This window comes from Triturus cristatus, chromosome 3_1, assembly GCF_964204655.1.
Source record: "Triturus cristatus chromosome 3_1, aTriCri1.1, whole genome shotgun sequence".
Classification (NCBI taxonomy): Eukaryota; Metazoa; Chordata; class Amphibia; order Caudata; family Salamandridae; genus Triturus; species Triturus cristatus.
Window position 1 is genome coordinate 135,764,422 of NC_140583.1, and position 26,221 is coordinate 135,790,642.

The 26,221-nt window shown below is 45.1% G+C and overlaps 1 protein-coding gene and 2 long non-coding RNA genes across 3 annotated transcripts in view; 1 reads left to right on the forward strand and 2 right to left on the reverse strand.

The window, feature by feature from the left end:
• Positions 1-12,595, reverse strand: part of CCND1 (cyclin D1) — a 37,208-nt gene extending 24,613 nt beyond the window's left edge. Inside the window, exons 1-4 of the mRNA XM_085643575.1 lie at positions 12,160-12,595; positions 10,693-10,908; positions 9,559-9,718; positions 1,223-1,371 (exon numbers count right to left, since the gene is read on the reverse strand). Coding sequence (XP_085499701.1) covers positions 1,223-1,371; positions 9,559-9,718; positions 10,693-10,908; positions 12,160-12,357 — 723 coding nt within the window. The 5' untranslated portion in view covers positions 12,358-12,595. The remainder of the gene's footprint in view (positions 1-1,222; positions 1,372-9,558; positions 9,719-10,692; positions 10,909-12,159) is intronic.
• Positions 12,596-15,017: 2,422 nt separating this feature from the next.
• Positions 15,018-26,221, forward strand: part of LOC146859833 (uncharacterized) — an 88,088-nt gene continuing 76,884 nt past the window's right edge. The window contains exons 1-2 of the long non-coding RNA XR_014978725.1: positions 15,018-15,080; positions 18,427-18,529. This is a non-coding gene — a long non-coding RNA (uncharacterized LOC146859833). The remainder of the gene's footprint in view (positions 15,081-18,426; positions 18,530-26,221) is intronic.
• On the reverse strand, positions 19,097-20,418 carry LOC146859834 (uncharacterized). Its single transcript, XR_014978726.1, has 3 exons — positions 19,660-20,418; positions 19,440-19,553; positions 19,097-19,337 (listed from the first exon to the last, which is right to left on the reverse strand). It is a non-coding gene; the product is annotated as an uncharacterized LOC146859834 (long non-coding RNA).

Sequence of the window (26,221 nt, forward strand, 5' to 3'; positions counted from 1 at the left end):
TGTTTCCGTACAATGGAGGGCCCCTCGTAAAGAGTTATTAACCATCTTTCAGTTGCATATTTATGCATTTGGTTGTTAAACTAGTACTAATGAGGTGAAATATTTTCCCAGACAGCTTTATCATGGTTAAAAATAACTAAATAAGCACATAATGCTATAAAAAAAAAAAATGTGTGGCATAATTTATTTTCTTACTGTGTAGTTTAGTCGACCTTGCCGCATAATTCCAGTGGCCCTGTTTACAACATACACAGTTCAAATACCAATCAAGGCACACCAGCAGATCCTGTTGTGCTGTAAACGAAGCACACAATTCCCCTTTTATAGCAGGTTTCTTTATGATCTCTCCCAGTCCCCGGGCCAGGTTTATTCACTTTCCACTTTGTCTTGACAATTATCTACTTAATTGTCCTGCAAATTCTAGTCTATGTGTGAGCAACACTACAAAACCTCAAAAAGGCCGGAATGCGCACAATCTGTGCAGGTACTGTAAAGGGCAGGCCTGCCGTCAGTGAAGCCAGTTGTCCAAGGGACCTCACACTAACCCTGTCTTCATAGCAGAATGTTTTTATTCCCCAGCGGCATTGTTCGGCAGACAAAGCCAAACTGTGCCCCAACTTCACACTATTATGACATGGTCCATTGACTCGGTGGCTTCCTTGTAGGCTGCCTTCCTGGCCCATTGACTGATGAAAGGTTTATTGCTTACAAGCTACCCATGCGCATCTCCTGAAGCCCCTCGGGGAAAGAGGGAGCCCAGAGATGGTCGCCCACCTCCACAGGGAGGGCTACTGTGCGGGGCTGTCACATAAGTAACCAAATGAGATCATTATAAGCCCTTCAAGAGAGGTCATTCACAACACTCTGGACAACAGGGATTTGAGCAGCAGTCAGATGCGGCCTCTGAGGCCCCCAGGAGTCTCCTGCCCTGGGGAGGCCGATTTTACGCAAACGTGTCTTGCCTTCAACCACTGACTCTTTACCTACACACAGTAGACACAGCGGCTGCAAATGAGTTACAATATTTAAAAATGTTCGCCCAGAACTATTTTCTTCTAGTATTTCGCCTAAAAAAATTCTGAGCACCAAAATGTGTGATCCATGGAGTAACCTGGGCTCAGGTCGGAGTGATACCCCAAGAGATGGCTTAGGGCAAAGCAGGCCCTGGCTGCGCCGTCCCCCCATGCCCCACCCCCACATGCCCTCCCTCCCGAGGACTTACCGGGTCGCACTTGATGACCTGGGACAGAAAATGCGTGAGGCACTGGTAGGAGAGGAAGCTGTTGGTGTTGCCGAGGTGAAGACCTTGGACGGCTGCTGCCACGCTGCCTGCCGCGATCATGGAGGGAGGGTTTGAAATGAACTTGATGTCTGTTGGGAGAAAAGAAAGAGGACTTACACGTGTGGCCTCGCACGAGGCGCCATTCCACTGTCGCGCACGAGGAGAGCCAACATGGCCGCCTCACTAGACAGCCTACATGTATCATTCTTGCTGGTATTAGCCAGCGCAAGACACCTTAAACCTTAGCAGGGCTGTGTATGTATTTAAATCAAATTCCTGGAGTTATTAACCCTTGGATCAAACAATTTATTGCCAACACTCGCTCTAAAATGTTATAGAAAGTGATCAACCCAGGCCACCATCTGGTACAAAACATATGCAAATGAGCGCTCCCATTCCAAAATGCCTTGCGCCGGGAGAGGCTCTTGCCAACCTTGGCAACAGGGCTGCGGTGCACTGTGGCATATTTAAGTGAGCAGGGTCCCAAAGAGTTGGCAGACAGCGACATTCTGAACTGACACCATGCTGGCAAGAGGCTGGGCCCCCGTCCAGGGACACGCTGCTGTAGGTCTCCCCAAAGCTACCCTCCCGCGTGACTTCGACAGAGGGCCAGCTCGAATTCTAAACCCGGTTTCCTTTTTTTGAAAGGGGGCATAATCCGCATTTTAACACCCCGGGCGATTGTGCCTGGCGAATCTTCAGAACGCGTGCCCACAGCACGTTAAGGACAACAGTGTGTTTTTACACAATGACATTTGTCAAGTGAATTGTACAGCTACATAAAATGCACTGCCAGATCAGTTTATTAAATTACCCACAAAACAGTAACTATAACACATTCATCCTGCAGTTTATTTGCACTTACTGACCAGGCACCCCAAGTTTGCAAGATGTTCTTGTGAGGCCATGGTAAAAACACATAATGTCTCTTTTGCCCACCCGCAGTGCAATCTAAACAGGCAGAAAATCGGACGAATAACAACAGCAAAGAAACACATTTTCACACCAGTACTGATTATGTACAATGTTGAATCCGTCTTTTGAAATATGGTCACTATCTGGTTCAAAAAGTCTGAGGGCCATTCTAATGTGGGCGGTATATGGTTCAAGATAGCCAATCCGGTAGCAGCTACAACACAGGGTCAAGAGGCAACAGGCTCACTAAATTCACCTTGAAGCCATGGAATCAACTCGTGGGAGCTTTTAAGTTGAACCCGGGAGAGTGCCCTATTTGGCAACACTAACGTGAAGCCACGCATGGAGCGGGTTACATCACACGACAGTCTTGAAAGACAACATTTCACTTAACAGGAAGCCCTCAGATGTAGCGCTCCTTCCTGTCCTCATCCAGGTCTGCGGCTAGCGCATGACCCAAGCGCTGTAGTTAACAAAAGTGTCTTGTGCGGTATCTTTATCAGGCATGTTCACAAAAACAATGATCTGGGTTGTCAGCGCTAAATCACCCATGCGGCAACTTCAGGTGCAGGGACACCATTGGTTTATACGAGACAGCACGAGGAAGGTGCCCAGAGACGTTAGCTCGGAGGTATCGCGAGTCCTGTGTTTATGTTCGGGAACCAATAGCAATTGCTCTGACAATACTGGCAATGGATGCCAGGTTGCCTCTCTTTTCCTGGTGTCAACTTCGAAATCACTCCGTCTCATTTCTAAACTCAGGTCATGCTTGCCTCGCCTCTCACATTAATGAAAAACTTTTCATGCACTTCGTTAGATGAAACGGAATCACATCCACGAATAACATCAACCCAATGTTCAATACTTGTATTTCATAGGTATGCACAGGTACCTCGCATAAGGTAACAACATGCATCGAATAAATCCACGCAGGAACACACTAATGAACTCGCAAACATATACAAGGGTGAACAAACGACACCTAATGAATATGGCCAGTCACGCGACCTGGTGCCTTTAAAATCTAGTGAATTAGAAACCCATTCTTGCTTAGGGGCCGGACTTCTTTCCAGATGTTTTCAGTTTTCTTTATCCCAATCTGCCACCATAGGGTTTAGTGGCCTTAAGTAACAGGTGACGGTTAGAACGTGACAGCAGCAGATATGTCTAGCCCAGAAAGGAAATGGGGAAGAGCCCACAGAAAAACACGGCGGGGAGTGGGGGCTCTCATCTGCGCATGGGAATAAGGGGGGGGGAGGGGGCAGACGCCAGTAACTGGATGCCCCCACTCGCCAACAGAAGAATGTGGCATTGCTGTCAGCCCCCATCGCCTCACCCCGCTGCTCACCGAGCGTGCGGGCGCAAGGGTTCTTGGGTCAGATGAATTAAGCCTGACACGACCACAATGGCCGAGGTTGGAGTGGGGGGGCTCCCATGGGGCCCGTATCCACAGTGGCCGCACCAAGACTTCATCCAAAAAGAATAAACAACTTGACCATTGTTGGGGTGGAACACGGCAAAGAGAGGAGAATGCCTGCCACCCTGAAGGGAAGACAAAAAGGGCTGTCCGAGGCGCTGCAAGGCGCCGAACTAAAGCAAGGCGCTGAGACCTCTGCCCGCGCATCCAAGTGGACCGCCGATGAATGAACATCTTTAGATGGAAGTACATCAAAGCTCGGAGAGGATCAACCACTCCTGTGGGTGTAACAGGCCCGGACTGGGGGCATGCATTGGCCCAAGGCACTTAGGGTGCGCAACAAGATGCGGGAATGGTAGCGTGGCGCGGCAGGTATACGCCTTTCTGGGAGGCAGGGGAAGGGTGCGCCCAGAAGCAACGCTCACGTGTTCGGATAATGAGCGCTACATAATGCAAGGGCGAAGCTTCAATATTGTTTCAGACTCCTTTGTCTGCCGAGGGCCAGTTTCCCCTCGCCGTTGTTGCTCGTGAATGTCCGTCTTGCAGAAAGGCCCTGCGCACTTCCATCCCTCTTGTGCACTCTCTCTATGCTTGCATTTTTGGCGGAGGCGCGGCTCATCCACGGACGCACTGTGTGTTCACTTCAAACAGCACTGGTGCATTTTCCCGAACCTACCGCAGCACAATGCCGCCGAAAGCATCCAATCTAAAGGAGGGCACAAATGGCTTTCCATGACACTGCATCATCTTTGACTGGCACCTTCCGCAGCCTCAAAGGAAATGCGTGGCATACTCCGCACAAAGTAGTATGCTGAAAACGCACCCCCCACCTCTGTGGGCCACAATGTTGTATAGTGGCCCCGAACTCTCGATCATGACCTCAGCGCATTTATCTTGCCACTGATGGCTCTTCCGCAAACTCTCCATTGGGGCGGGCCAGGTGCGCGCTGTCCAATGAGACTTGCCCATTTAAAGCAGACTTGATTACGTTCTCTGGAAGGGATGGCCAAGTATTCATGGCTTTGGGTATCGGCGCTTCTGGTTCTTCCAGGGACCCATCCCCAGTCTTTCAAAACGTCTCCATGCGCTCCAGCAGTTGATTCCTCTCGGGAGGAGTTTAAATAGGTACAGGCCGGTCGTACAGACCTTTCCAAAATCGAAGTCAACAATCCGAATATGACCCCAGAGGCTGTGAGCACTTGGGGAGATGGTCCACACCGGGGCGCAGCCATTCTGATTGTCCCAGGCGCAGTGGCACGCGGGCCCAGGGGTAGGAAGGACATACTGCTCCCTAGCCCCCAACCATGACTATCGTATGTAACTCACACAGGGGGGGGGGGGCAATTTCCCCTGCTTGCATTATAGCTCGTGACAGGCATGTTACACTACTAGCCAAAGATGAGATGAGTACATGACAAGTGTTATTGCATCACTACATGGCTGGATTACCCTGTCCTCTTGTGTTTATTATTTACAAGTTACTACATGTTTCTTACATATCGCACCTTTAACATACTGCTACTGGCCGGATTAGATGTTTGGATTTTTCCCTTCAGTCCGTTTAAAGGAAAACATTACAGAACTTGCACGACACACTCGGATTCAGACTGTATAAACTGCGAGAAATTGCACCGTAAACTTTGGAGAATTTGCACTTTTCGGCCACCTCGCTGTGACGGGTTGGTGGATGTACGTAGAATTTGCACCATAAATCTACGGTGAGCTAATGTGTCTGAGCGTGCAAGTAAAGTCACTTTCTTTGGAGTCAATTCCAAGTTATTTTTGTAGTGCTTCATAACATATGAAGAACAATTGTAGCCAACACGTGTTTCGCCCCCTTACATCGGCCATCCCAACAGATCACAGCCGGATTACTGAAGCACTGCTTTTCGTACTTCTAATCTGACATACACGGCCATTTGGGAAAAAAATCATATTTTACCCCCTACCCAGGTGCCCTATTCTATATGCCCCGAGGAAGCTCCAGGCCGGATGGCCGATGTAAGGGGGCAAAACACGCGTTGGCTATAATTGTTCTTCATATATTATGAAGCCCCACAAAAATAAATTGGAATTGACTCCAAAGAAAAAGTGACTTTACTTACTCGCTCAGACACATTAGCTAAGCCCTGTAACTAGAATGGGGAAAGGGATTCCCATTGTCAAGTGCGAGTAAAACTCCACCAGATCAGCTCCATCACTGCAGGTGAGCTGAGGCCCCGGACCCCTTACCACACACCCCATGAATGAATCTATGCTGCCCAGTGAGAATGTAAATAGGTTTTTCCATAATTTTTATTTCTCTCCTTCATACTAGACAGAATGGAGCAGTGCATGTTTTCCCTTCTCGATTCACAATGCCCTATGTGTGTGTGTATATATATATATATATATATATATATATATATATATATATATAGAGAGAGAGAGAGAGAGAGAGAGAGAGAGAGAGAGAGAGAGAGAGAGAGAGAGAGAGAGAGAGAGAGAGATCTATATTGTTCGTTTTCACTGTGCAAATTAGGTGATTTGCACAATACAGATTGGAACATTAGCTACACATTGTCCTCTCATACGAAGTTATGGATTGGAGGATTTGGACCTTCTAGAGGATTTTTGCTGTAAATTGATTGGCCAGCTTGGCAACCATTTCCTGTCATGCCTCCTGAAGATGAAGCCTCCACAACTGGGCAAACTTCTCTAGGTGGCGCCAGACAGATGATCTGCGTTTAAGTAAACTTTTAATGGCTAAACAGGTTCATATCCTTAAATTAACCACCTTTGCTTTGAGGTACTAACCCAGTCACATGCCAAGCAAAAAACACACCTCCATGTCAAGCTTGTGTACAATGTTTCTAGGTTGGACTAGTATGAGGGCCAGCACATAGTTGCAAATAGCACTCCTCACCCCCCCCCCCCTCACTGCATTCATTTGCATGCACCCTTTGTAGCCGAACTGGGCCTTATAATGGCTGTACAGAACAATGTCCAGGGATCTTTCCCGGGTGTCCCATGCCACGAGACACTTGCAGTAAATCAACATCAACAAATGCTAATATTTCTATCTTATGGTCAGGCGCAGATACCTAGAGCATGGTCTTGCCCTCTAAGTTGTGGAATTGGTTACATCTGTTGATTTATGGTGAAATCATGAAGGGTTTAAAGAACTCCCCGGAGGGACTTGCTGACATCTGGCAAATCGAAAGCATGGAGCAGTAGCCCCTATGTTCCAAATCGCTATCGTGGCCACTGTTTCCATCCCTAAAAAGCAGGCTGCCTTGCATGCGGCAGGAAGGACACATAGTGCCCATCCAGGTTGTGTCCAGGTATCTCAGGACAATGCTCTCCCACAGGGAGATGCTGCTCGTGTTTACAGAGAGTTCGACTCTAGTGCCAGTTTTGCCACTTTCAAGTGAACTCTGCTGAGTTGGTTACAATGTCCAGCCATGTAATCATATTCAAACGCTTCACTAGTTGTCGCTTTCGGGAGGTACAATCAGAGAGTGATCCACAAACTGATAATATGACCCCACTGTTTTGCGAAGAGGAAGTCACTTCGCCCAAAGTGGTTGGTAAAGTCCGTCCTGCCCGTTCCCCTTCGGAGTAGGTGTCCCACCGTGTTAAACCGAAGCTTTGGGTAGGATTCTGTAGAAGAGGGGAAAAGGCAACAAGCCAGTATGGCGGGGGATCAAAGCGCTGGAACTGAAAGCAGACTCCCAACCTTTGAACCGCTTCTGTGAAACTCTCTGGTGCCAGCGCGGCGGCGCAGGTGACGGGAGCCAGCTTGCAGAAATAACCAGTAAATACGCACAAGGAGACCCGAGCTCGGAGGTTGAAAAGCAGAAACTGCCAACAAGTTTACTAGGAAACAAAGCGTGTCAACAGTGGCGTTTCGTAATCCCCAAAAAGGGTTCACAACATTGGCCGACAGTGCATTATCGCTTATCAGTCGCTAGGTCTTCATGCCCTAAACGTATCACTACACAGATAAGCTAAATAAAGACCAAATAAGCAATTCCTGCCCAAATAGTCCAATAGACGCCATGTTTCAAGTCTAGGCCTTAAAAGGTCCACCCTTGTACGGTAAAGCCATTAAACAGTGTAGGCACAACAGATGCGAACCAAAACGAATCGTAAAACTCTAGGTAAAAAGTGTCCAAAATTACAATGTTGTCACGCAATCCATTGAAACCCAGCCGCCGACAAGAGCAGGAAGGTCTCGCGCAAACAGAGCGGTAGCCATACACAACAAGAAGTTCCTCCTGCCACCAGCAGGGGTCAGTAGCGCGCATGCCCAACAATGGTTCTCTCCAGTTACAGCGGCACGTGCCCAGCTCCCTCCAAGCTAGACAAAAACCCAGAACATGTTGCCTGTGATACTTGAGGAACCTTTGCAGAAAATGCCCATGTGGAACCTAGAACGACATGCACTTCCGGCTACTTCTACATTTCCGGGAAGCATGGCACTGACGAGAATCTCAAGCTGAAAGGACTGGAAGGCTATCATTTCTTCTCTAGAACGGCCAATTTGGTAACTGAAACCTTAAAATTGATAGTGTTTATAAAACAGAAGCTTATGTGCATAGTTTTGTCTGTTTCTACTATTTACAAGACAGACAGTGACCCGAGGCCAAAGGCCCAACATTTGAAAACGTTGGAGAACGCAATATGTCTTAATACACAGCATCCTCACCAGTATGCGTACGTATAACTGAACTTCGGAGGCAAAAGAAAAGAAATGTGTGTGCCCACTCCCCTAGGTTCTAGCCTATGTCCAGCTCCCCCCAAAATCAGACTGGGGCGATTAAGATATCTCATGACAAAACCATTCGTAGCATACACAAATTCATAAATCCATAAAATCTGTTTCTCTCAAAATTCGAGAAGTCAACCACCCATGTTCAGCAAGTGTAATACTTTGGAATTATGACATCCCTGGACACATATATATGTCTGCTGACTACTGTTTACTGCAGTAGGACTACTGTAATCATTTCAGTTACTACGAAAATGCAGGTAAATAACGCGATATTCGCCGAGTCTGTCCCACAACAATTCATGAATGCATAGCGCTTAACACCAGTTTGAAGTGTTCAAGCCACTAGGACTGAAGAGAACATGCTAACAAAGACACATACCATTCACGAAAAAAACAGCAGCCTGAAATGAAAATGCTTCTCCAGGCCGTGCATGTGCCAAATGCATTCGAGGAACACATAGATGCCAATGTCTTTTTGAATTTAAGAAACTACTGTTAGAGGCAGAATGCGGGGTGACAAAGGATAACACCTCTAGTACACGTTTCTGCCTTCCCCCACTGCTCCTGGAACACCCCTTCTCTCCCCGAAGCATTCATTCATTGCCCTTTCTGATTATTAACCACCCTTTACCTAATTCTCTTGACCTCGGGCCTTAAAAGTCGCCCTTCTTCATGAATGGAAAACATGCAATAAAAGGATTTTGACAAAAAGTGCCCTTTGACTGAAAGATGTCCCTCTGGCTCAAATTGCCTTTACACGCTCATTTCCAAAAGTAGCTTCTCGAGGTCACAGCATTCCAGACAAAATAATAGTTCATTGTCTTGTACCTGTGTGAGCAACAGGCACAGCAGGTCTGCTCTTTACACGAACTTACCTCTGGACTGGAAATCCGGGGTCCCCAAACCATGGCTGCAAGCTCAGAGAAGTTCAAACAGGGGGCACCGCGAATCCAGGCCCAGTGTTCCCGGCGGGCATGCACCAACAGAGGGACATTCTCTGACTGTCCCATCTGAGGAAGGGCGGTGGGCAGCTCGGTCAGCGCGCCACGAGGGCCTCGTGGCACGCACTGAGACTAACCAACGTGGATCTAAGAGGGGGCGGGCCCTGGGGAGGGAGCACGGGGGACGCTATTTCCCACAGTGAACACATCACCATCATCATCGCCATGCCTGGCTGCGTGCCCATACCTGTCGCGCAGAGTGCCACAAAAGTCTGAGCGTGCTTTCGGATAATCTGCCTCGTGTCCTCGCCGAGGGGCATTTTGGAAAGGAAATGTTCAATGAAATCGTGAGGGGTGACAGAGGCCAAGTCCCACTTGAGTTTGTTCAGCGTCAACAGCTCCATTTGCTGTGTGAGGGGAAAGAAAAAGGGGGCATGTTAGTCACGAACAGAGGCATTGGTAGCAAAACAAACCTTTGACAACGAAGAAAGCATATTTGCAAAATTCACCTCTGCCACAGTTAACCTATAATGTGTAAAATCTGACTACATTTTAAGAAAACGTACGGTGTTTAAGCAGAGTGCACATGAAAGAGTAAAGCTAGTTAATATAGATGGTAACAATTAATACCAGATTAAAAGGCAACTTGTACCCAGGGGTGAAGTCAAATATGTACAAGAGACCCACAGACATGAAAGCCAGTTCAATCCCATGATTCTAACACAAGCCGCAAGAGCGCTGTATCACATTCATTAGCTGATGAAAACGGAGGTAATTTAGTGAAAGATGACGGAAAAGCTCCATGCAAGAATATAGACACCTTTTTAGCAAAGAAGGGAGAGAACCTTCGCGGCCAAACTTTTTTTATCGTGTGAAAAAGTTGTCCTCCCTGCAATAACCTGTTCGGCCGCTAGAGGGGAGGAGAGGCTTATTTATCGCCCAGCGCTCGGCCATTCACGTCAACGAGGTGCATTGTTCCAGCGGAGGGGGTTCGTTGTATGACTTAATGCTTTGTGAAGAACCCGGGAGCAGGATGTGAAGGGGGAAAGGGCTTGTTAATCATCACGTGCGCGGTTCCACTTTCACAGTTCTATTTCTAGAAGAAAATGACGATTGGATCGGGGGACACAGAACCAAATATTACCCCAAAGACACATGGTGGCACCATTTTAAGAAACACTGGACCATTCTTGACTTGTCGGGACAACCCAGCCTTCGGCGTAGTTCCTTATTATTAAATGGCCATATAATAAGACTCCACGTGCCACCACTGCGCTGGGAGGGGTGCTTCCCACGGTTATTTATCAAACTTCGATTCATGAAGCCATATTAACACTTTAACACATTTCTCCAGTATATGGTTAATCAAGCTGCGAATTACCACTAATTCGTCGGGTCCGATGGAGTTATCAGTATAAATGCAAAGTTTTTCCGCCGTTAGAGGAATGGTTTCTTTCATTTTTGAGGCCACGAACATGCAGGTAGCCCCCAGCAGCTGCAATCTGTTTTTCTTCAGCGGTTCCACCGACAAAAATCTGTCCAAGTAATTCATGGCTAATGGGAACACCTCCTCTTCGCATTTCTGCTCTTCACAAACCTGAAAATAAAATAAAAAGAGTATATGTATGCATTGCATATGAAACTGACACGTAAGGAGTATAGAAATAAAAAAAAGAGAATGAATATGTTGAAAATATGGTAGGGCAATTGTATAAATGCATTATTTCACAGGGGAAAGCAGAAGTAAAAAAGTTCTAAAAAGTTGTACGGTGTCTTTCTACGGCTAAATTAATAGTTCGCCATGCAAGAGAGCAAATAAGGGAAAAAAACTATTAAAGGTAATTTCTTCCAATGCAGTTTGGGTGCAGTGTGCGCTGCACTCTATACAAAGGTGGCGTCTAATCCTCCTCTTCTCAAGTCACATTTTCCAACGTCATCTTTTCAAAAAATATTTAAAAATATAAAAAAAATACGTCAGAACCCCAAAATCACATGAAAATGTACTACAAGCGATGCTCTACCGAGCCGTGGTGTTTAAGGAGGGGTCAGGGCAAGGGGTCCCCCTAATCTGAAAGGCCCTCGGGTGCCCCCCGGGTCCCTGCCGAAAGCATGCGACATTTGCATGGAAGGAGCTCGCCGAAGTTTCAAAAATTAATAAAAAATATTTCAAAGTCAGAAACAGTCACATCCGACCCATCAAAATGTACCCCTGAGTGTGGAGCTCAAACTGAGCTGGGTCCAAGAGTCGGATCCTCAAAGGGGGTCTTCATTTTGAACTTCTTTGGACTTGCGACCTTGCAAGTTTAGTCCAAACAAGCATGTTCTGCTTGTAAGGACTGAGAACGCAGCCTTCAACAACGGAAAGTCCCCTTGAAATGGGGCACAGGCTATTCTAACACAGGGCCACTTAGGGAGGACCCCCACACCCCAATACAAGCCCCCCCCCCCCAAAAAAAACATTTATCCACTTTTACAGAATTGGGAGCAAACTTTTTCTTGGAAAGAAGAAGTCATCAAAGATGGCGTGTAATACTGGCACGGGGAGCGCTGCATACGTGTACATGGTATTACATTAAAAATAAATTCATGGTTATTTCCAGACCCGGTTTCTGAGGGGTGAGGCTGTGTAGGGCATTGGGTGTAGTCCCTGCTTCCAAAGCAGGTCTTAATAAGGGGGTCAGGCTAAGGAGAGGTGCAAAGGGTCTGCTCCACACGTCTGAAAGTTTGGTGGCGCTCTTAACATAAGTGTGTGTTTATAATGTTACTCTTGGATTGTGGGGGGCAGCGGGCAGGGTGATTCGACCTGGGTGGCAGTCATGTGGCACGTGCACTCCCTTGCTCCACAAACCTCCAGCATCCAGGTGGCCACGATCTTCCGCATGTAGGGCTGCACTTCACGCTGCACGCACTTAAAGTAGGAGGCGGACGGGGGACAGTTCTCCTCCGCCTTCAGCATGGTCTGCAGCACCCTGTCGTTCAAAAGGTGCTGGTCCAGGTAAGCCCTTCGGATGGTTTCCACCTCGCAGCACAGCAGCTGATGTTCCATGTCTCCCCCGGCGCGTGGTGCCTGCCTGCTCTTGAGAGGGGGTGGGTGCCTGGGGTCTGGGGGTGCCCGTGCTGTCCTGTGGGTGAGAGAGCTCCGTTCAATGCTTGCTGCTGCTTCCGCTGCTGGAGCCCTCTGGAGGCTCCGGCTCTGCCCAGCTCTCAGCTCAAGTCTCCTCCTGCGGCAGGCCCACACGGCCCTCCAGTGCTTCACATCAAAGCCGACGCCGGGTGGAGGGGCGGAGGGACGTCCCAGGCAGGGCCCTCCCACTGCAACAGAAGCTCGAGGCTCATGCAAATGTCTCTTAAAGGAGGGAGCTAGGCTCGTCTCCTCCTGCCCGTGCGCAGGCCCACATATCAATGCAAGCCATGCGCTAATACATGTATTCCCCATGTGTGCCTCGTGTGCACTTGATGAAGCGAGCCCACATTGTCCAGAAGAAACTTTATGCATTGTATTATTACACTTGGTGCACAGTTGAACCTCGGTACGGAGCTCCCGCAATGTACCATGAAATTAAAGTGATATTTCACAGCCTATTGGTGCGAGTGAGTTTTGTTTCTTGTTTTAGCAATTGCCCGTCTGTCTATCTATCTAATACACAGCTGCCACCAACACAGTCAGTAACTTCCGTTTCCTGAGCTAAACCCTCAGAGGGAACAGGAAAAGATCATCTAAAATACCCTATGAACCACAACTACAAACTACATAATGTAATCTGCAAGGGGGGGGGGGGGGCTTTGCAAACAACACATTCTCAGTTAGCTGCAACGGTGTGCAGTTTTTACTAGCTGCAGTTTTACTAGTGTCACGAAACATGCGGCCGAGCCGCCGCCTGGTGTGTTGGCTGCCATGTGCCTGCATGCTCAACAACCAGCTTCTCGGAGGTGTCTCCTAGTGGGGGAGGGTTCTCCCTTGCCTACACAAACTTTTCTAGCCTGTTCTTCTGCTGGCAGCGAGATAGCACTATATAGCGTGCGGTGATTGTTACACCCTTTAAACACACCCATTGCGATGTCAAAAAAATGACTAAGCGTGCGCACAGTTAAACATGAGGGAATTTATGTGTGGGGGTCGACAGGGGAGAAATATGAACGGTTTAGAATCTAGGAGGGTGCCATTTCATCGCCGGGTTCTCGTCTGCTCTTGAAACCAGTACAAACTCTCTTGGGAAATAACTCTTAGGACCCATGTATATTTATATATATACATATCTGCAGCAATATACCTATATATGTACATGGGTAATATCCACACTAAACCTATTCATATGTAAAGTAGCGCATGGACATACATCCACCAGATTACATACACGTGTGCATAAGATCAGGATGAAATGAGATGCACGTGTCTCGCAAATAATATACATCTTTCATCATTGCGACCGAGGTCCGTATTACATGCAACTTTGTAATTTGCCGGAAAGGTAGGGTGCACACTTTCATTCAGTGTATTGAACAGTGCTTTAGGTGGCCACGCGTGCATGGACTGACTGAAACAATAAACTCGCAGCCTCCATTCATAAAGTTGCCTGTGTGGCTCAGGGGCCGCCTGCTGTCCGAAAGAGAGGCGCTGCCGCCTGCCACGGGGTCTCCTCAGCTTGTGTGTGGCAGCGAGCACTGATCACCCACACTCCCTGAAAATGTGCCTCTTATTCAAGGAGGTCTCTCCCTGCCCCGTCGCCCACGGCAAGCACTGGGCGGGGCCACTCGAGGAAACATTTGCATAGGCCAATAAGGGAGCAGACCTGTTACTAGGCGGATCAAGGCAGAACTGGCCTTGGAACTCATTCATAGCGCTCCGGGATAGTCTGGGACTCTCTCAAAATTTCACCAGGAAGGAGAAAACGCACGAGGGTCCAGCGCGTGCAGCATGGTCAGCTTTTCCTAGCTATCTTTGACCTGTCGAGTGCTCGTTACTACCATAATGTACATCAATTCACGCATTATAGTGGTTTTTGCGTTGCACTGAACTCAAATTGTTTATAACTTTAACACATATTAATCGCTCTTCCAAAAACCCATCCCCCAGTCTGCTACACATCGTAAGTAGCAAACTCAGCGGAAGTGCTATTCAGTACGCAAATATGTGAGTCATTGTGAGAATTAGTTAGTGGTTAAGAGTGTGGCTTAGATTATGAGTAAGGGATAGCGAGCACGATGTGCGAGTGACATCAAGAGTGTATACGTGGATAACAGTGAGCGCGCGAGGCTGTAAATTGGTTTGTTCTAGATTTAGCAGCGCTGTTTGTGGACTACATTGCCTCTAGGAGCTGAGTGTAAATGTAATTTAAGCATAGCAGTCTTTTGCGTTAAATAAACGTGTTTATGCATTTAAATATGAGAGCGAAGCCATGTGACGTTATAATTACGTCACCATAAATTACATCACATTAAAGTGATGCTGGGTGCTGTGTTTGTGACTGAAGTGCACATCTGGGTAGGTTTGACTGATAACCTTATTATTACATTACCTACATGCATCGTCAAATAAAGAGCAATATTATATAGTAGATTGTAGCCACCACTTCCGTAATACTGCACAAAGAACTATTGAACACATATTGAAGTAATCTCTCTACTTGCCACAGGGGTGCGCTATCTACGCGAGTTAGAACAGAAGTTCCTTTCCTGATGATTTCTTTTCTGCTGAAAATAAGAAAGTGGGGCGAATCATAAAACAGGCACTGGATACGCCAATAAGGATTTTTGTTATTTTTATTTACGGTAAGCATTTGATAAAATAATTTAGCGGGTTACAACAATAAAGACGCTGTGGCCAGAGTCCCTGTTCTGAACAGAATGCATTTTTCTGTGCCCACAAAGTAAATTGTTGTGATTGAAATTAGAAGCTGACGTGTGCATTTTAAGTTGTTAATTTAAAAGGTATACACAGAAAAATATTGCATAATTGAAACTATAACCAAAAGCCAGAACCTCGTTGCCCCTTTCAGAAAGTGTGTGCACACATCTTTACTTTAGGAACACAAAAATCTATAAATTCTGAAAGTTTTCATACCAGCAAAGTAAAATAAAGAACACACAAGAGTGATTAGTGACTAGCGCTGTATTTATGACAATACATGTCACAATCTTCCTAAACAATAAAAATGCAATAAACCAAAAATTTAAATATTTTGGTGAACCAAATACATTAAATAACACGTAGGGTATCACAATTATAAGTTACATTTTATGTTGCACCTACAGTGTAACCAAACATTTACCATGCCAATAGGTCTGGATGATAAAATAAAGTGCCTTTTTGTGTCATTGATGAGTTTACGTACGCAATAAATCATCATACTTGCACTCTGTCTCTGAGCTTTGCACTTTTGCATTAATTCATTCATCCTCTGACTCATTCTTGCACTCATTCTCTGATAAAATCTAAATAAAACACACACAGCTCAGCAACATATGCAAGATAGATGAAAAGAATACAAGTAGAAAAAAGAAAACACACTACCACCTGAGCATAGAGAGTATATGCTTGCAATAACAAAACTAAACACAGCAGTGGGTGTCCGTCTTGCACAGGCATTGTACAGAGGGAATCATAGTTTCAAATATCTAGTATGGCTGCTACGGGGTTACAACAATCTGCCCTTAAATACCTATCACCTTTCAATGGTTTGGCAGCACAATCGACTCTGGTTTGGCAGCATAATCAACTCTGGCCTAGAGTACTGAGCATAAGCTTTCCAGAAAGCAACCAATGTGTATACAGTTATAATAGTTCGAATGTAAACAAAAATGCAGTTGGCGAGGCAAACTACTCTCTCATAAAAGAACCTAACAAGAATTATTGTAGTGCGCATCTTCTATCCCCATAGTTTATTCGGATGGATCACCAACATCAAAACCCTGCCCTACTATTGTAATCTTTGAAATTCCACGTAACTAAATACATGCCTACAGTCTTCAGCACAGTGCAATAACCGTCCATCCTTAAAGCCTATTGCCTTTAACACATGCTTTTCACAATAACTCACAGCTGACAATTACTTTCAATGGGGTCATTAACATGCTCCTTTTGAGGCTCCAGTTAATTCAGTTCTGAGATGTATTTTTTAAGGCACCCAATACCCTGCAAGACCAAAGGTCGGTGGAAACATTAGTGCAGAAATGGTGTTTTCAACCCTCATACACGCAAGGAAATGTGCCCCAAGCACAGAGAGTGGGTAATCCAAATTGAAATTTGTGGCGTAGTAGGCCCCTCTCATTTTTGAACCCGGTATCACTGAACCTCCTGCACTATAGTTACATCTACGGGCGGAAGGTGACATTTTTCGCACTGACATTGTGGATTACATGTGTACATATATTTTGGAGGATTTAAAATGTAAGTCCGTTGTCTTAGTTTTCTCTGTTCATGTGTGTCGGTCAGGATAGTTGTGTCTCTGGAGTACTTGCCTGTGCCCTACCTCCACCCGTGCCTCAGCCTTGCAGCTTCGGTGGAGTTTTGCCTCGCTCCCTTGCAGCCACCCCTCCCTCCATTGTTTGTCTGAGTGCCATAAGCATGAAGCAGGTTCCCACGTGTGTGGGTGAATCACCTCCAGCCAGCTACCCTGTCGGTTAGCTTGAAAGGTTTGATTTTCCGTCAATGTTTCATTGTTGAACATTTACTTTCTAATTGAATAATCTTTCTTCTCGGGAAAGCAGCCTTATCTAACTGGATTCCAGGGCAGGGCAAATTGTGCATGTGTTATATTTATGCAGTTTCATGTAGAATGAAAAGTTAAAATGTTATTATATATGTGAATTCTCCAAGAGTTTCCAATAATGACACGACACGATATCTATACATGTCTGTGTGTGTAAATACATATATATGTGTGATATATATTAATATATATATATTCGTGTCAATATTGGGAACTCTTGGACAATGCACGTTTGATTTGTTTAACATAACTTTTAAAGTCTGTAACAAAATGAAATGTTAGCCTCCAGCATCATGATGTGAAACGGGGTCAAATGTTTGTATTATTCCCGCACTTCTCCACGGCGTTTATTCCTTTCCTGCACAAATCGCCCCGTGCTGTTTGGCTTAACATTACGTACAATTTGCCATGCCCCTACAGCCTGTTAGACCCTGTGGGGGATTCAATAATTAGATACATACATCCAGACCAAGTCGTTGCCGGTCCCTGTAATGTGCCTACATGGCATGCCACGTGCCATACCTAGTAAGCATTCTCAAAGACGCCGCGGTCATGCTGGCCAGCAGAGCCATGTGCCCGTGGCTGCGCGCTGGCATTTACTACTCCCTCGGAGGTCACAGGGCATGCCCCACTAAAGTTCACCACTTCTAATATACATATACGAATATACGCCCTCAGTATCCCCATGGCAAGGCTATGGCACTTGGTGAAGTCGAATAAGATTTGCAAAAATAGAGAAAACTTGTAGAGATAGACAGACCAATGCACGAGTGTCTGCGGAGGAGTGGCAAACTCAAAGCACATAATAGTCTTGGCTTTAGATGAAAGGCAGGGAGGTTGCAGGAATTTCTGAAATGCGTGTGTGCGCGGAGAAGGGGGAAGGGACATCCTGTTCCTGTATTCTGGACCAATCACTGCTTGGCTCATGGACAAAAGGTCACTCACTCACCTTCCTGTATCCAGGCAGAACTCAGCCTGGGGCAGTAGATGTTGCAGCCTTTCGAGGCGTGGAACACAGTCTGTGCCTTTTTGTGTCACAAGGGATAGGGTTGTCTCTTTCCACATCACAAATCAGTGTGTTATTATATCTTACCAAAGCACGCTATAGAGGGCCACACTCGTCAAATGATCACTAATATTAAGCACGTTTTCTTGTTTAACTGGTGCCATCTATTTCTGACATGGCAAACCACTGTCTTATTTTAACTAGTTTTGAAAGAAAGAATGTCTCTTTGTTTACTGTCTCAGGAGATACCTTTATTTCAGGTGCATTAACTGTGAATATGTAGCATCCCATGAGATTTTCTCCCGTAATGCACATATATTCTTTCCTTCATCCAGGTGCAAATTCATGTCTAATTTATTTTTCTTGCCACAGTACGTCCCTTTTCCATATTCTGTTGCAGGTGTCAGCAATAAGGTCCAAACGACAATGCTGCCATTCTTCAGTACTGCAGTCTTAATAAGTTGCCAGTATCCACATTTCTCTGTGTTATTGCAATGGTTTTGGTGAGTAATTCTACTCTTTAGCAGTACTTTTAATGGGTCAGTACCTCGGCAGCACCACAGGGAAGTGATTCTAATGCTCAGAAGTAATGTGAGCTACACCAAAACTGGGTTTGGGCTTAGATCAGTAAGGACAAGCCACCAATCAGATAAAAAATAACAAAGATGCCAATACTGATACTTATCTTTCTATGCGCTACTAATTGCGAGGTAGCACATTGAATGAAAACAACATGAACCTGTTGACCACTTTTTCCGTCAATTTAATCAATCAATTCTTGATTCTTTTTTATATACACCATACAGTTTTTGATTTTTTGTTTTTTTCGAAACTTCAAACATATATACAAAAATGTATGACTGCAAACATGTATAAATTACATTCTCATTCATACCATACTCCAACCATTCTTGTCATTCATTTCATATCTCATTCACTAATCACACCGAACTGTACAGTCTCAGACAAACATACTCTCATCAATCAAAAACTGCATTTAAACAATTCTAAAAATGTTCTTTTTTCATAAAGACCATAGAATAATACTAAACAAAGTCGTCACTATGTATGATATTTTCAAAACAATTTCTAATTCTTATGGCCAAAAGACAAGGTCTACGCGTTTCGAACCCCTTCCAATACCGGGGCTCTCATTAGGACCTGTAGACTGAAACACAAACAAAAACCTTTTTCAGTATACCTGGATACCTCAATTCTCTTTTTGCAAAAAACAACCAATGGTCTGAATTTCTTTACCTCAGTCTAGTGATGGATAGATCAGCCGATCTAGAACCCAGTGGTTGCCTGAGTCTGAAAAGACACAACCAGACAGACAAGAAGGGAAAATCAACATCAAATGCTAAATACTAATATAGTCTCACATTCGCTCAAATACCATCCTTCATTACTTACATTATGTGTGTCTTCTGAGGGATAGAACGTGTCTTTTATTTGTTTCAATCGCTGTTCTGATCGTTTTCTATAGAAAATCCGTTTTCGAGGTGGAAAGTGCTTTCTTATTTCCAACTGGTATCGTAAATATGGAAAAGAATGCAAAAGAAAAGTTTTGACCCGTTTCTATGTTATACTGGGTTCTACGATGTTACATGGAACTGCTGAAAGGGACAAGTACCTTAACGCAGTAATATCGCTCTTCTTACTTTAGGCTGTAATTACACTCGCATCTGTTGATTCAACACATTGTTGCCAACTGAAAAGATATAAATACGGGCCTCGTTTTAATTCAAATGCTGTCTGATCGAAAGTAGAGCTCAACATATTTTAGAATACAGGTTTCCACGTAACTTGGTAATCTCGACATTGCATGTTATTTTCGGAAGTGTCAGACGCCGCGGTGAGCGCGTCTCATTACGTGCGTTTTAAATGGTACGTATTGGCCCCATCTTTGACCTCATGGGAATTGTAGTTCTTTGCGTGCCGTAGGGACGAATGAAACAAACACTGCAAATTTGGAATTTCACCAATTCGTATCTAAAAAAGACTTCTCTCGTTCTTGTGAATGGTCTGATTATAAACGGTTTAGTTTACAATCACCTCATATAGCATTTCTTGAATAGATCTAAAAAACTTTATTGTTCAATTTAGGCTGTGAACAATACCGATTTTCCTATCGGAAGTGGCAATCTAATTGCGAATACAGGTTCTATTCTCATAGGATATCAGTATTTGCAGTCATGCAGCAATTATCTCAGATTGTACAGTTCTGAGAGCTCATTCAATCCATTGGTAGCTGTGTTAAATTTGACTATTAACATAGCCTCTCTTCTTGATAGCTTGGTCTCGAGATCTCCTCCTCTTACATCCTGTTCTACTTTTGAAATTACGGTCCACTTTAGATCTTTTATTGGATGATTGTGATTTCTCCAATGATTAACCAGTGGTGCAGTTTGGACATTTTTATTAATCCGCGATTTGTGTTGTGAAATCCTTCTTCTTATTTCTTGGCTCGTTTTTCCTATGTACAATTGGTCACAGGAACAACGAATCCCATAAATCACATTTTTACTTTTGCAGTTGGTAAAGGATTTATGTTTCCAAAAGATGGAATTATGGACAAACAATGATCCTTCTTCGGTGGACTCGCAACAAATGCAAGTTCCACATTTATGGTGACCCTATATTGGTGGGAGACCTACATAGTCTCGTACGGTATTTTGTTTAATTGCTGGCATCGCTGCTCTTACAACTTGGTTTGCAATGCTGCGGTCATTCTTGAAAGCGAAAAGTGGATTCAGTTTTAAGGAATGGTCTAGATTTTTTATCAAGTGCCAATTTTGATTGATCACTTTCTTCAAGGAGTTTGAATTCGGGCAAAATGTCGAGACACAAACTATCCTTTCCAAGGGAGATTTTTCATTCTTTTCGAGTAGAGCTTCTCGTGGAAGTACTGTGAGGCTTTTCTTTGGTCTGCATTAATTTGACCATTAGAGTGGAAGTTGCCACTCCCTTAAAATCCCTGTACCAGGGAAGTCCATCATACAAAAAGCACCCTATTCCCAAAGTACTTAGGGGTCTATGGTGAGCCATACTGAACAACTCTTTGAGAAGCAGCACAAACCATTTCCGAGCCACTTACATCAATGAAGGTCTAATCTACTTTCAGTAATGCTATGGCTCCTCCTGTGCCTGTGGGCCTTGAGTTATTTGATCAATCTCTTAACCATACCCTTGAGGCTTGCATCTACATGTAGGCTGGTGTTGGTGGTTTTCAGAGACGCACTCGTTCCAAGGTATGCTGAAACCATCTTCTTGGATAATTTGTACTGAATACTCACATCAGGGAATGAGACCCATAAACACTAATCTGAGATTGGAATGTTGTGGGTGCATATCCCAGAGATTCCCTTAGAACAGAATTTGCATGATGACCTAATCAATATGTTTTTGCAGCTTCTCCATCTTTAATTACAGTGGTTGAATTGGTTGGTTTTCGAACAAGTCTTTATTTCCCTTTTACTTTGACCACCATAAAATGTAATTCAGTGCCATCCTTGTAATACGTCACCTGTTGTGACTAGAGTTAGGTTTCCCCTTTCCATTACCGCCTGTGCATCTTGCACCAGAGCTTCATGTTTGTTTGGCTCGGCTGTAGTTGGTTCTACTCTGCCACCTGAATTAGGAGAGAGCAATATGAAGTCTAATGTGTAGCCACTATTTCATCACCTGTAACCATTGATTCTAAACCAGGTATAGCCAACTTGAGAAACTCCACTTGGTTGAGGTCAGGAACTGTCAAAAGTTATTGAATGATAATACTTTATTTTCTTTTTATGCTGAGGTGGAGTGCTCTCTTCGAGTTGTGATACAACCACCATGCTGTACCGCCCCTAAAAATGATGGAGGTATACGTACAGATAAAAGATTTGTATTTCCTTGGAAAAGGGACCTGTATCTGCTTTCATCTGCCTCATTCTGTGCATCAAAGGATTAGTGAATGGATAGCAAGTCAGGAAATTCTTCCTTTTGTCATCTCTTATATTGCCTATCCAACACTGTTGCTTCAATATCAAAAAAATGTGCCTTTGACCCATCATTGGCCACAACCAATAACAGTTTAGAGTGGTTCTGCATAATCTTCAGTCAGTATCCACAATTTTCATTTTTCTGAGCTGCAATAGTCCATAAAATGCTTGAACAATGAGAAATTGCTTACCATACATGCTCTGCTCAACACCAGTTCCACAGTTGTCACTCTGGAAGTCCAGCAAAGCATCTTCTGTCGACAACGCTCATAGGTTTGATTTAATAATGTCCCTCTTAAGAGTACTGGAGAATTAGGTTTCAAAACCCTCTTGTGGGTAGTTTTGCCAGTATGCTCGAAAATGAAGATTATTCCATTCACAATATGGTTCAAGTCATAGTAACTCAGCAGAGCAATCTAAGGATTTTGCCTTACTCTGGAATGATTGTCTTGATGTTGCTGCCATTGTCAGTGTGGGAACATCTGATCTTTGTCTGATGTACTGGTGTTTCTTCCCATCAGGTACTTATGGACAGGGTCACTGGAATTATGTAATTGTGCAGTGTTTTCGCATAGTTATATAATTCCTGCATTTGCCACATAGTCCCTCATCTGCTGCATAATCTGCAGATTTTAACAAAAATAAATTGTAACTCAAACGGCTCAAAAGTTACTAAAGACATAGTGACACGTGGTGCCGTGCAGTGGAAGTTCTTTAGCAAAGGTTGACTGGTTGGTTTTGCTATATTTTGCTGGTAAACTGGTACTAATGAGGTGCAAACCAATTCCCAAACAATTTTAACGTGTAAAAGTTACAAAATAATGAAGTAATACTATCAAAAAAATGTGATGCATTACACTGCATGATTTGCCTTTACTTGCCTCCCCTTTTACTCAACCATGCTGCATAATTTGGCTCTAACCTGCCGCATAATTCCAGTGACCCTGCTTATGGATACATACACCTTGATATTTCATCTGCTCTCCTCACTTTTCACATCCCTTATATGGATCCCCTGCTGCTTCCTCTGCTTTGGTACCCTTTCTGAGGAACAGGATGTGTAATCTTGTTCTGCATGGTAGTGGCCACCACAACTATTGTGATATCTTATACTTTCACACAGGGAACAAGAAGCCTTTCACACGGTACCATGAGTTGGATGGGAAAAGCTGGACAGCTCACTTAGTGCTATGGATGATGTCTATGTGTCCCTTTTTCAACCAAGGTTAGTTTGTGTGCTCTGCACTTCTTCCACCAGTGTGGAGAGATCCTTCTGCAGGTGCATATCTGCTTGAGCTGCAAGAGTCCTGTCAATACAGGCTCTGCTTGCTTGTCCTTCCCTAGCGCCAATGACCCATACCAGCAATTGCTAGGAAAAGATGTGCTGAACCATCCTTCTTTTTAAAGGAAACTTGATGCCCTCTTCTCACCTGGTCTCAGTACACTTATTTGGCCACTAGCTGGCACAGCTGAACGCTAATGCCCATTAAATGGTGCAAGGGTGGACTAATTTGAACACATAGCGCTAAACAATCCATGTGCTGTGGGCATAAGTTTTACCTGGTGTCCAAAGCTGGATCCTGTCCTGCATGGTCCACTTGTACAAGACAAACAAGATAGCTATTGAAGGTGAAGAACCTGGGATAGGAGCGAAGCTAGATACAAAAATTATTTAAATTTATCAGGGCCGGTCGAGTTGCATGCCTCCATTATAATGCCTCACTCTCGATTTGCTAGAAGGGTGTAGAGGTTATTTCTTTGGACATTCCCTGTAATTTTCTGCTACCCTGTTAATTGGAGCGCGTGTCCACAAATCATCTACTATTTTAGAGCACAGTACCTGAATTTATAATCTGTACTGGAATGCTTTATTACTACAGCACTTTAGCACATATGTGCATCTGCTCTGCGATAATACTGTAATGTTTTTTGAAGCAGAAGAACAAGCAAGCACCTCCCCGAGGACAGACGGCGCTGGACCTGCCCGCATTCCTTTCGCCAGTCCCTGGACGGAACATCGCACTTTGTGTGGTGCGCCTGCTGCGTCTGGCCTGTAGGTGGTGGGCTGTATGTAAGTGGTGCACAGATGAAAGCCAGAGCTCTGTGATGTTCTCCTGAAAGAATTCCGAAGCTGGAAAGCCCCTTGTGCGGCTGCAGTTGCAGCCAGCTCTGGGGAGGCGCTAGGAGTGAGTGATTGCATCTCTCCATCAGAAGACTTTCAATCATTAACTCTCCCGGGCTCTGGGGACAGGGTGCGGGTCACCTGCCAGATCAGTCACTAATAAACCGGGGCTCCTGTCAGCCGCAGCCCTACCATGTGATCTGCAGGAAAAAGCAATGCTCGGTCCGTTGGCCACCGGCCCCGGCACGCATTTTTCTTGCCCTGAGCTGCTACTTTAATCTCACTTGCTTGACTCATCTGATGTGTTTAAACCACACACAAAAGTCTCCTGCCAGGGATCTCAATTGCGGCTGCAGGGGAACGGCCCCACCCAGCCCCCTCTGCTGGCTTCCTGTGTTCTCTCCCGCAGCTGGGTGGGTCTTTGAGGCAGAACCACTTTCAGTTTCTAGTAGTTACATGAACTGGCTGAGTGCCTAAAATAACAGCATCAGCCAGGCGGGAATGCATCGCACCTGCGCTGTCAACACGAGGTTCTTGCTATGCGGGTCCGATATGGGCTTTTCCGCTTTGCCACACTGAAGTGACCCTTTGCAAAAAAAGAACTTTACGAAAAAGTGAATAATAGAGGGAATTAATCGAACAGCTATATATGCACATTAGTTAACACGTGTCCATTGTTGCACCGATTTTTCCGTTTGTTAAACCATCTATAAAAAGTAATTATCAGTATTATCTAATTTATAGGGGTTTCCTACCCACATCTATGTTATATTTCTAAGGCTCAACTTAAAGTTAGTATGTTTTACAATTTACAATAGTACTACTTCAGGAAGTAAAACTTGTTTGGTTTAATTTGCATTTTGTATAGCGATGACAGCCAGATGCATCTAAGCCCCTCGTTTACACATATAAAAGCGTACTGCACAACACTGGCCGCCGCTCCCCCCCCCCCCCCGCAAATAATACAACAACTATAAAAACCCATTCTTTCCACCTGCTTCTGTAATAAGCTATTTCTGGCAATATGTTTCTGTGTTTTTCTACTATGGCATACGGGTACTTAGGTCACGGTGCGGGGCCACCCATAGTGCCAATAATGCTGCAGCAGGTGGTAGTCAAAGAAGTGTGAACATCCTACTACACCCCAGTTAAGACTGTCTTTAATTGCAATACCATTATCCTGGTATTGCAATTAAAGACTCTGCGTGCAATGGAGCACTTGCCTCCCTTGCTATACTATTGATAATGCCGGAGCGCTATATGAAATAGTTGAAGATCCTATCTCTCAGTTACAAAAACACAAAAGCAGGCTTTCAATTCTATAATGGGAATAAACATACGAACATAACAATAGTAATATTTGGGAAATATAACGGCAGCCCTTTGATCATGGAGAAATGATTTATATTTATTAGGTACGGTACCCAAGCCTGTTCAGAGTACTTAACTTAAATTACTTATGTTTGGAGATACTATAGACCACACCCATAGTCTTTCATTGACGTTTGGGTATTCAGAGCCGTGAATAACCTCCCCTACCCCCACCCGTATCTCCCAGACAGGAGCTCCACAGGTACCTTGGCTCCAAATAAAAAGAAACCCGTGCTGCAAGACCATAAAAACAGACCGTGGAGCAGGAGATAAAACCAGGGCTGGAGCTGAGTTCCATTCCTTCTGACACAATCCGAAATGACAACAAGCAGCTGTGTTTGGTAAACAGACAGCGTCGGGCCTGGGTGGCGGGGCCACGCAGTCGCTTTAACGGACGCCTCAGTCCCCGACAGAGAGCGTCAGGCGCGCGGAGCATTCCAGGGATTCCTTCCTTCCTGCTACCTAGCCCTGCGCGCGGCTCGCGCGGCTTCACTTCCGGTTACGTGCGACGCCCGCGCGCAGCCGCGAGGTGGCAGCAGAGCGCGCGACATGTTGCACCCGTTGGCAGGCAAGTTGTGTTTGTGAGGGTTTATGCCGGGCTCCCTTCCGGCTTCCTCCGGTGCAGTTGAACGGTCCCCGCCGCGCCTTTGCCCACAACCCAATACACCTCTATTCTCCAGCCGGGGCAATACGCCGTTTCTGTCCTCATGAAGCACGCC